General features: G+C 36.6%; 1 protein-coding gene across 1 annotated transcript; it reads right to left on the reverse strand.

The window, feature by feature from the left end:
* Positions 132-9,290, reverse strand: LOC109720396 (alanine--tRNA ligase). Its single transcript, XM_020247473.1, has 22 exons — positions 8,730-9,290; positions 7,805-7,945; positions 7,472-7,618; positions 7,220-7,372; positions 6,896-7,025; positions 6,443-6,539; positions 5,541-5,661; positions 4,833-4,892; positions 4,217-4,267; positions 4,009-4,104; positions 3,750-3,851; positions 3,010-3,132; positions 2,560-2,703; positions 2,387-2,458; positions 2,220-2,295; positions 1,997-2,139; positions 1,771-1,879; positions 1,503-1,690; positions 1,310-1,399; positions 973-1,155; positions 516-692; positions 132-404 (listed from the first exon to the last, which is right to left on the reverse strand). Exons 1-22 carry the CDS (start codon positions 9,273-9,275, stop codon positions 333-335), a joined length of 3,021 nt encoding a protein of 1,006 aa, XP_020103062.1. The 5' UTR covers positions 9,276-9,290; the 3' UTR covers positions 132-332.

The raw sequence follows: 12,296 nt of genomic DNA on the forward strand, positions 1-12,296 counted from the left end.
TTTTTTCTTTTCCCTTTTTATTTATATATATATTTTTTGATTTCAAATGAACTAGAAATCCTATCCTAATTATTCTCTCATTTTATTCTTATATATATATATATGTCAACTCTTTTTTTTTTACTCAAACACACAACGACAGTAATATGTGTATCCAGTCAATATGGTTTACATCGAGGAGTTGAAGACATAGGATTTTTGTTTCATCAAATGCTATGAATTAAATTTGCATTTTTTTTTCTGATCAAAATCAAGCGTTAGTCACCTGGTTTTAATCGATGGAAACCAGATGATTCACAAGCTTCACTACTAAACCTTGATGCAAATAAATATCACCTCAGCTTCATTGCAGCAAACTTTGTGGCAATATCTATCGCCTCTTCGACTCGAGATGCATCACTACCCTGCAATTCCATCAGAATAAATCATTTTAGGGTTTACGTGACCATACATACAATGATATCTTAGTACCTTTCTTCCATTGTTTAATATTTAGAAAAGATCAAACGACTTACTTGGCCCTGGGCAACACCATTCTTCCCACCACCACCTTTTCCCTTGAGAGGCTCCATTGCTGCGGTTAGCCATTCTAACACCGCAAACCCATCCTTTGATCTATTGGAGGGTACCCCAGCGTAAACCACAGCCTTGTTCGATGCCTCATCTGTGCTGAATACCATTATAGCTAGCCCCTGTGTCGTATTTGAATAAGTCAAAAATATATAGGAACTGTATAGTTGATAAAAATCATGCAAAAGAATTGATTCACATGAGTTTTACATGTGCACTTTGTAATATTTTTCTTTCTGCAACAAAAAGATCTATTATTCGGTCTAGTTGCTGAAAGTGTAAAACTTGGGTGGGTGGTGTTTCTCCTGAGATAAAAATAAAGAGTGTTGAGTACAAAAATTTGATGCATTTCATGCAACCCAGAGGAACACGAGGATAGAAAAAGATAGAGAGGTAAATGACCTTCTGATCCATAACTTTGATAACTGCTTCTCTAACAGCAGTTGTATCAAGACCCACTTCTGCTCGGCTGACGCAAAAAGCTTTGCCTTCAGAAGCAGCAGCTTCTGCCACCTCTGTTGCTGCCTTAACAGCTTTTTGTATATTCTCTTCACCTATCTTCTTTTTAGCTTTCCTCAGTTGATCCTGGCGTAAGAACAAACATGACAATAGCATAAGATTTATTGTGAGTACCATGGAAAGAAAAAAGGCACACGTAAGGTTAGGAAAGAACTCATGCTAGTGTGTTTGCAGGGAGAGAGAGAACTGATAATTCAAATGAAAAAAAAACTTAATATACCTCGAGTTGGGAAATTTTGGCTCTGAGGTCAGCTTTTGTGGCTGCTGGAATAGCTGCTGCATCTAACCTACTTTTGAAAGAAGCAACTTTCTGAAACAAGGAAATATTAGATCCTGAGCATTGGGAGCTAATTAACAACAAAATGCTTATAGAGAGTCTAAACTACATCCTCAAGTCATGATTCAAACAGTACCTTCTCCAATAAGCTGCCTTCTGACTTCGTTGCATCACGAATTTCAGAGTCAAGAGAGGCTGCCAACTCCATAGCCTTGAATGCACACTCAGTTGTAACAGCCGTTATCCTTCGAACACCCTTAGCAATTCCCTCCTCAGATAGGAGGGCAAATGCTTTAGCTTCTCGAGTGTTTGATATATGGGTACCTTTTGCAATAAAAGTAACCCATTAAGAAAAGGAAAAACAAGAGAAAATTACGAATTAATAGGAATCTTTATGAAATTACCTCCACATAGTTCAGTTGATATGGATAACCATTCTTTGTTATCAGGATCATTTAGGAGGTCTTCGACTTTACGACCGATTGAAACAACTCTAACCGGATCAGGATAGATCTACACAAAAGAATATAGTCATAAAAGGAATTAGATCAAGTAACAAACCAAAATAACTCAAATTTTCCTGCTTCATCTAAAATATGTTAGGCATAATGCATGAAAGTAGAGGCTTACTTCTCCAAATACTGCTCTCAATCCAGTTATACGCCTCGCATCAGCTAGGTTTGCTTCACTCGCATACACATCTAACGCATCTTTGATTTGCTGATTCACAATCAACTCAATTTTCCTCAAGTCCTCAGGGTGAACAGGTTTGCCTGTGATTATTTTAATGACTAAATTATATGAGAATTTTGAAATGACCTTAAGAACAAACTAATTGAAAAGCATGTATTACCATGAGAGAAATCAAATCGCAACTTCTCAGGAAGAACAATTGAACCCTTTTGATCAACATGATCACCAAGTACTTCCTGCATGTATGTCACAAATAAAAATAAATAATATGGAGTGGCAAAAAAGTAAAAAAAAAAAATACAGCAGAAAACAAAAGCAAGTCCATACCCTGAGAGCAAAATTGAGCATATGAGTACACGTATGGTTTGGAGCTATTAAGGTACGCCGCTCATAGTCAACCTAGTAATGTTATGTGGAAGGCATCTAATGAATTAATATAAATATTATCATAAAGAATAGGATAGATCATGAAGCACTGTATGTTTTGGAATATTTTTCACCTTGCAGATTACTTTATCACCAACTGACAATGCCTTGGAGCCCGCAGATAGTGAACCAATGTGAAGAACAAAACCTCCATATAGCTGAACATCACTCACTTGGAATGATCCAAAGGATCCTTCAATAGACCCAGTATCATATATCTGCACTCAAAAAATAGGGTGTGAGGTGTCAAATATACAAATGGTTCCGGAAGGCCAGTCATGAAACCAATAATGATGCCAAGGAAAATTAAATTGTTAGTGAGAATTTCGAATCTTAAAGACTTCAACAACAAGTCAGGATAATGCTAAAAAGTTCATCATAAAAAACTATCCTATTGTCGTAAATTGGAAATCACCCTGTGGTACTGAGATAATGGCATCAACAGTCCAACAATTAGTTAAAATAAGCAAATCGCAAATGCCTGTGCATCATATATTGTGTATTCATGTATAAAGCAAACCAACCTGGCCACCTTGTTCAGCATAGAAACTTGTACTTTCGAGAACAAGACCAATATCCGCTTCAGGGGAGGTAGTATCTATAAAGTCTGAGCCAGTGTATATAGCTTTGACAACACTTTCATGGCCCTAGAAAGAACAGAAAATTTCAGACCAATCAGCATTTACTTCGTTACAAACTGAAAAGATGCCAGTGTTTATGAAATCTGAGGGGGAAAAAATAACAGTCATTAAATACCCAGTGGAAAACTGACTTGAGAATACAAAGAATATTAATTTTGCAATTAACTGGTAGAGACCCCGAACCCTAGCCCACAAAGGGAAGAAGCCATACACACTACAGGGGTGGTATGTGTCTTTTGTGTCTTATCAGTTCGCTCTAGAACCAACAGAATGTGCCCAGAAAAAAAGGATTTATACAGTTCCTTAGGTTTATTAACTAGGCTTCAAGTATGAAGAAGTATTCCCTCTAGATCGAAGAGTATAGCGCCTCAAAAAAGATGAAGACAAAATCAGAAGGTGAAAGTTTCAACATGCATAAGTTTATTGATTTATTTAATCTGAGACTAGATATGCATCATTTATCGCTTTTCTAGATTGTACGATCCTGATTGTCAATTGTAAGATTCCAACAAGTAACAATTTGTACTTTCTAAATGCATTCTTTAAACAGGTAATCAAAGGGAATAAGGGATTAACCTAACTAACAAAACAAAAAATATGTATAAAATGTCAAAGGCTCTAACCTTGTGCCATACAAACTTCGCACTATCGTCTGTTGCTGCCAGACCCCTCTTACGCAATTCCGATGTAGCATCCGCATCCATGACAATAGAGTCCCCGGTTGCCTTCAATCATTAACACAAGCAGATGATCAGAAGAAACAACAAATGTATAACCACCTACCTGAATGCTTATAAATGATCAATGCAGAAAGAAATTTAAAATTCAGAGAATAAAATAAAATTCGAAATTCAAACAGCACTAGAACAGAACGAAAATGACCTTATTCCGAGCACTTCTAGCCTTTTGTCTGGCTTCTTCCATGGCAGCATTAAAACCTTCAACATCAACAGTCAGCCCTATTTCTTCTGCCATGAGCTGAGTGAGAAAAAGGATGGAAAAAGAAATAAAATGTTACATCATAAGAAGCAAAGACAGAATGACTACATGACATATAATAAGTAGGTGCCAAGTTTAGTCAAGCACAAACCTGAGTTAAATCCATCGGAAAACCATAGGTGTCCCACAGAACAAATGCATCCTGCAGTAATAAAAGCATCACTATTAGAGAATTTTACTAGAAAATGCTACTATAAACTCAGGTAGAGCTTAGCTGTTAATCCAATATAATACACAAAGACTTCGACAACATTCAAAAAATGAATAACATCGTAAGAAAACAATGTGTGCTTAACTTAATTCTGACAAGAAGAATTGAAATTCATGTCAAATAAAAACCAATTAATTCATAAATTAAGGACAAACTAGAGATTACATACTAAGAAGAGGTGGGAGAAAGAAATCACAACCACAAAACCAAAACAAAGAAAACCTGCATCATCTTGACAAATATAAGACACCAATGTATAAACAAATCAATCCTCAGTCATTAATGCGTTTAAACCTGACGATCCATCTCCGTTTCTCATAGGTGTTTCACAATAAAAAAGTAATTATGCAATTCGGAGCTAGGACTCCCAAATCATAACATCACAAGAATGTTATCAGGCAGTTGTACTGGCATACTCAACAGCACAGATATGCAGTTACTTGCAAAAGATGATAAGAAGCAATACACTACTAAAATGTAGACGTAGAAGAATTACCTGCCCACTAAGCTTTTTCCCCTGAACATCTTTGACAGCCTTTTTAAATCTGTCAATTCCCTGACAAATAGATGGATGTGGGTAAGATATTAGACCAAAGCAGAAAGCAGCATGACAACCGAAGATAAGAACTACGAAAACACACAGAAAAAATAAAACTTTGTCAAACTTCCATCTCTAGGTAGGTGTTAGCACAGTAACTATATATGCCATGATGTCCTTCACTAATAAATTCACATCATAAGCATTCTTCATTAATTTCCTAAAAACTCTGCAACCCATTGAGCTAGTCCATCATGACAAATTTGTTGCCATACTTTATCACCCTGTAACATTATTACACTATTATTTTAGAAATCAAAATGTTGTATATGTTAGAAGTTAAGCAACTAATCCCACTCCTCCTGACTGTTTTGCGATGGATAAAGTAACTCGCATTTTGAATAAAATTCATTACCAAAAGTATTTACAAAAAAAAGTGTTCATCTAAAGAATGAATATTTATAATAGTCAAATGTCTCTAACACCATTACAAAAATCAAAAACACTTCAGCGCGTACGTGTCTAAATACATCTATAATGAGCTAAACTAATTCTAATATTTATATAAAGCCTGTTTGCACAAAATGACATTTGAAAGGTATCCAAAAGCCATTCCGACTCACAAGCTTCTAAGCTGAAAAGGTGTGCTCAAGTTCTCAATATTACCTTCACTAGTGTCCTTCCAAAACTGGCTTCTTCCTCTGCAATAATATCTTTAATCTTCAATTCATGCTGCTTAAGCTCGAGAAATACATCTCCCATCACTTTGACAACAACTTCTACAAGGCTATTGATCAACAACAACAGTAATCAGATACTCATTCTATTGGCAAAGATAAACAATGACATAAAATGTGCAACATAATGAAATTAAAACAATTTTCTATTTCCAACCTAAGTCTGACAAATCAGAAATCTTACAAGTTACAACGCAATCCCTGCACATAATCATTTTCAGTTTAATTTTCCATGTATTGTTCATCCAACAAAACCAAGCATTATTGTTTTGGATGCATATTTGTCCTCGAAACCTAAAATCATAGGCTCTAAAGTCCTGATAAGGTAAGGACCTAAGAATCAGATGAAGTAACTCCTGAATAGTAAAAGCCCTCTACTTCACCCAATAGTTTCTTCTATATAATTCAGTTGGATAGAGTAAAAAACCCTATATCACCAAGATCTTCCTCCTATATAGCACATTTCACCATACAAAAAGATTAGTTAGGCATTGATAAAAAGGAAAAGCTTCTTCACCAATATATTTATAGTCTATTCGCCCAACAAATTCAAACTGCATCTTTTCTACCCACCAAACATGTACCCATCAAAGAAAGACAAGATATCCAGCACACTTAATTGGCAATCAGGCTTGCTCGAACATCTCTAAATGACATTTGAAAGTAATCAACCATATTTGAGAAGATTAAATACATGACATAAATAAAAAAATATGACATCATTTTGCAGGAACAGGGAAAAAAAAAGAAGATAATACTGAGTGCTGGTAAATGGTTAAAAACAATGATATTACAAAAGTGATAAATCTAAAAATATTGAGAAGTTCTTACCTGCTGAAGAATCCTTCTTGTGCATTTAAAACTTCCCTACCATAACGAACAGCACGTCGAAGAATCCTCCTTAGAACATATTCTCGCCCCTCATTACCTGGACAATCCATATTAGTGATAGTTAGTCATTGAATAATAAGTACATTCATGAAAATCCAACCATATACCATCTAGATATTTTTATCCGGGTTGGAGATGTCTCCTCAGATCACTTAAATAATAAAAGCCAGCTCGTGACAAATTGACCATAAGCTTCTGCATATAAATTTCTCATGATTTTTATATTTATTCAGTTAGTTCCGAAACCCATCTACTGTACGTTTTCCCTTCCCGATCAAATATAAAACGAGTAGCTATATTTTTCTTTGTGTAACCAAAAGATTATTCTGAAGCACTCAGGAAAAATAATAATGGTGAAAGGACATTGCACTACAGTTGCCTCCTAATAGTTACCAGGACGAGAACCATCAGCAATAGCAAAAGAAAGAGTCCTAATATGATCTGCAACCACTCTATAAGCCATATCCTTTTTGTCGACGTCATCTGCTCCAACTCTCCCAGAGTATGGTCGAGCCCCTGTTGCCTGTACTCAAATAGAAGAGAACGGATATTACAAAACACATCATATATAAGCATAATCACATATATTAGAACACATACAAATTTATTTAAACGGCAAACTTACACAGTCACATAAGATGCATGCCTATGTGTCAACAAGAGTTTCTAGCTACAAGAACAAGAAATCAACAAATAGCACTTGTGTTCGGAACATACTTGTTGGATGGCATCAAATATGGGCAAAAATACATCAGTATCATAATTGCTCATCTTGTTTTGAAGGATGGAAGTCAACCGTTCAAAACCCATTCCTGTGTCAACATGTTTTGCAGGCAAAGGTCTCAGACTGCCATCGCTCTCGCGATTGAACTGCATAAGCATCGAAAGTAAAATTGAATTGTAAGTACGAAATAAATAAAATCATGTTACAAGCCAAAGTTAAGAACTTCAAATCATTCAATTACACACCTGAATAAACACAAGGTTCCAAATCTCAATGCATGTTGGGTCATCATTGTTTACCAATGAAGCAGCATCGCGATTACCAATGCGATCAAAATGAATCTCAGTACAAGGACCACAGGGGCCAGTATCACCCATCTCCCAAAAGTTGTCCTGATGAAAGTTTGAAATACAAAAGGATGAGTACAGATATCCTTTTGCAGACCATGTACATGCCAGAAATAAATGGAAAACCAATATGTAACAAGATTTCAAATTTCACACGGTGCATGCGGTAGAAAGAAATTAGCACCTTAAACTTACAAATTTAATCTTAAAAGAAGATACATATAATCATACCTTGCAGCCAAAAGGCAATACTCGTTTGGCTGGCAAAAAGTTCAACCATATGTCTCTAGCTTCAGTATCCGGTGCAAGGCCAGCCTTTTCGTCGCCACCAAAGTAGGTGGCATAGATTCTGTCGGGAGGCAAGTTATAAACCTGTAAATCCATGAAATGTTAGTAACTAACTATATCCAATTATACAGAAAAATATAGACCACCAACTTGAATTCACCAATATGATGATAAAATCACATATACAGTATTTGCAATCTACTATAAAGACATTTAAATACACGGATTTGGATTAATCGGTAGGATTCTTCTTCTTGCGCCACCTTGATTCAACTGCTAAATTCCTTCTTACTGAGAAACAGTGAAGCAGGAAAGTGAAGTAGTTCCAGACAAATATACATGGAAGCACAAATTTGTAAGACAGAGGAAACAGAGGTTAATGATTCTTTGAGGAAATGAACAATAATAGGGGCACATAATGAAAACAATTCTCTCAATGGCATTAGAAAAAGTTAGAATTCGAATTGACAAATGGCTACGGAAATCTATTGAAAAGTTTTGATGTATGAATGCTTGCTGCACAAGCAGAAGAAAAGAAGAAAAAGAAAAAAAAGGAAAATCAGAGATTTCGACAAATCAAAACATATTAAGCATAGAAAACACTTAAGACTGAAATTTAGTTGGATTTGAAGATCTCAACCAAATAGGTCGGGGTGTGAAAGCCAAATGCAAAATTAGCTATTTTAGAATCTTCTAAAATCTACAATTAGCTATCCACAAACAAGATCTTAAACATCAGATGATAAGCAAAAACAGAAAAGGAGTGCTAACAAAATTCAATGACGAAAAGATGAGAATTTTATCAAAGAAAAAAAGTAACCGAATCAGGATAACTAAGAACAGTAGGATTGGGATGCGATTGCGAAACCTGTGTGAGAAGCTCCCACGCCCAGGAGATGGCCTCTCTCTTGAAGTAGTCGCCAAAGGACCAGTTCCCGAGCATCTCGAAGAAGGTGTGGTGATAGGTGTCCTTCCCGACGTCGTCGAGGTCGTTGTGCTTCCCCCCGGCGCGGATGCACTTCTGGGTGTTGCACGCGCGCGCGAGGCGCCCGAGCGGCGTCGCGGGGTTCACGGAGCCGAGGAAGATGGGCTTGAACTGGTTCATCCCGGCGTTGGCGAAGAGGAGAGTGGGATCGTCGACGGGCACCACGGGGCTCGACGCCCAGTTCACGTGCCCCTTCCCCTCGAAGAAGGAGAAGAAGGTCTCCCTCACGCGGTTCGCCGGCCACTCCATCGCCGCCGCCGCCGCCGCCGCCGCCGCCGAAGGTGGTGGTGGTGGGGGGCGGTGGGGAGAAGAGGATGCGGGGGCGGAGAGGGGAGGTAGCGAAACCCTACACCTAACCCTAACCCTAACCCTAACCCTAGGAGAGAGGAGGGAGAGGAATGCGGGGATGGGGGCGGAGAGGCGGAACATGTAGGAGGAGAGACATTAGGGAAGGGCTTTTATATACGGGGGATAAAGAGAAAGGGGTTAAAGGGGAGAGAGGGTATTTGATTCCATTCCTCACACTTCCCTTGCACGATTGGGTTAGATTGGATTTGAGCCAATATTTGGTTGGATGGAATCACGTGCCTACACTGTTTATCCAAAATACTAAAATCTAATAAGACTCTGTGAGACTCACTTCACACTTTCCACTGTCGAACTGTTTCACAAGCCCCATACCACCTATAAACGACGAAGTTACAAGGCCCTCACACTTCTTGCTGTTGAACCGTCTCTTATATTATCTGTAATGATCCAACTACTAACCTCTCGTACCACCTAATAATGATATAACTACTAACACTAATAATTTATAGATTTCTCACTCTTTAGGCTGATTAACCGGTTCTGATACCAACTATAACGATCAGTCTATCAGCACTAATAATTTAATGGCACCACAAATTGCATTAGATGCTGTAAAAAAAAAAATATATATATATATATATACATAACGTTTGTACTTAAATTTTTTTTTAGAGATATAGATGGTATGCTATCCGATTCGTTTATTTTATTTCAAAATAAATTTAACTGGAAATGTAAATCAATTAAGATTCAAAATTAGGATCTCGAATATTAACCATCAAATTTTTTACCATTTGCGATAAGAACGGTCGGTGTACTTAATATTACGTAGTGTATATTACAATAAATTACTTAAGATATATTTTTGATGATTTTATAGAAAAGCATTTCAATTTCACGGGGACTCTTGAACCGGAAAAGGTTAAAAGCAAAATTATAAAAGAAATAAACTTCTCTATGTTTTTCAGTATGATTGTAATAATTATTTCTTGGATAAAATAATACATGCAATGTATTATTAGTGAGAGAAACATTTAAAATATTTTCTTATGAGCAATGTAAGTCATACACCTCCTTTTGAGATGTACACCTAATATTTTTATACTTTTAGCCACTACAGTTCTCGACTAGCCTCATTCCAATACCCAACAATAAATTCTTCAGCAAAACACTTTTTTAAAAAAAAATTTATCAAATATTTAATTGTAATTTTCCAAAATAAAGAGGGCCTACCCAAATTTGCACTCAAAGCGATATATCCTCTATATTTTGGAGATTGAGAATATCATAATACTTAACATATTAAATAACTTTTTTTTTTTATGTTGAAGACTATGCAGTAGAGATTTTATTAAGGGGTATATGAGTATTTGAAATGATAACATGGTAATGGATTTAATATCCAATAACTAAGTAAAAGTAGGTAATTCATGCAAAATAACCTATCATATTTTCACGTTATAAGATGGTTATTAGTCCATGTCTTTGACTACATTTTTTTTTTCTTGGGCGCTACGGTGCCAACTACTACATGCTTATGGCATAACTTGATTATGTCATTGTTAGAAAAATGTTAAGTCCAAAAACGGGTACTTTTTTAAATTGGTGTTTGGTTTGATATGACATGTATAGATGTATTATAGTAAGGCTAGTGGTGATAATGCCACAATTTTTATTTAGAGAATTTATTAAGGACTTAGTCATAAAGGCGGAATAATCCCATCTATTTGTTAATAAGTGTAAATGAGGGCAATACTTTTTGAGTGAAAATATCTAAATATTCTAGTTCTAGTAACCTCCGTATAAGATAAATTTTAGTAGTAATACTTGAACCAACAATTTTTATTCATATCTGTAGGTATATACGCATTACTCGCAAATTTACGAATATAGATACTAATTTTTTATCTAAAAAATAATGAATAAAATGGATGGATATCTATTAAATTATGGATATTTTCGGAAACCATGAGTACAAGTGAATACCAGTATATATATATTTAATAACATAAGTGAATACTCGTTTTGTCTTACCTATCTTTAAAATTCTAATCTTAATTTTTTTTTGCGTTGTTTTAAGATCTTATATTATCTACCATATATTGTCATATTTCAAATATATTATTGTGATATTTTCAACAATAGATTATACTATGGTCTTTTAAAATTTGTATATCTATATATTGTGCTCGAGTATAAAAATGTAAAAACAGACTACGTTGCAGGTAACTCGTATATACATCCACCGGCCTACCGGCGGATACGGATAAGAATGTTAGCTATCTAAAAATCTATAAATAAATTTTATCAATACTCAGATGACCCACAGATACGATGACCCACCGACGGATCGTCCAACTTGCCTATTTGCCCGGGCATATAAGCACATATAGTACAAATCTCGTAAAGAGTGGAAGAGAACAAGAATATTGACTAACTAAAAATTTACAGATAAATTTTATCAATACTCAAGTGATCTACGAATATGATGATCCACCCAATGATGATCCACCCAACCGTGATCGCCAATTTTGCCAGTTTTCTGGGCGTATAAAGCGGCCCATATCTTATACAAAACATAAAAAGAGTGGAAGCGAACTTGGGCTTATTTCCCACAAAACAAAAGCAGTTGAAGAGAATTTGGGCCTATCTATAGCCCATGAGTATAAAATAAAAGATAAAAAAAGTGGAGTATAAAATAAAAAATAAAAAAAGTGGGTGTCCATTTGAGTGGGCCCCTGGGCCATATTGGACTCAGAATGCGGCGGCCCGCAATCCGTCCACCGTTGAGAGCGGGAGGTGTTCGCAGCTCTGTGAAGCCAGCCTCACGCAATACCCTCCACTTTAGGGCCCACTTGACCCAAGCCTCCGCCTGGGCCCACATAGCCCACTACCCAACTTAGCCCGGACGGGCCAGCCCCTCGCACAGCTGCAGCCCAGACCCAACAACACCACCAAACGTCCGAACCCACCCTGTTGCCCCCGCTCGGGTTACAAGCTCCCGCTAATGAGCTCGGCGATCGAGGTTCTCCCTGTTGGGTTAATTAATGCTCTGAGTGTCTATTATGTTTCCGATGTGGGACAAAAGAGTACGGTAGATAGGGTCATTTCCGTCAAAAAGCACTCCTATCTCGGAGTCTA

Source organism: Ananas comosus, linkage group 14 (assembly GCF_001540865.1).
Source record: "Ananas comosus cultivar F153 linkage group 14, ASM154086v1, whole genome shotgun sequence".
In the NCBI taxonomy this organism is placed as follows: Eukaryota; Viridiplantae; Streptophyta; class Magnoliopsida; order Poales; family Bromeliaceae; genus Ananas; species Ananas comosus.

Bases quoted from the DNA above. Each gene is read 5' to 3' on its own strand.
- LOC109720396 (XM_020247473.1), bottom strand. From the start codon at position 9,275: ATGTTCCGCCTCTCCGCCCCCATCCCCGCATTCCTCTCCCTCCTCTCT. The intron at 6,540-6,895 runs GTAACTATTAGG...TGGATTGTCCAG, and splicing joins TGCTGATGGTTCTCGTCCTG to GTAATGAGGGGCGAGAATAT. The intron at 4,893-5,540 runs GTAATATTGAGA...TCTATTTGTCAG, and splicing joins TTGGAAGGACACTAGTGAAG to GGAATTGACAGATTTAAAAA.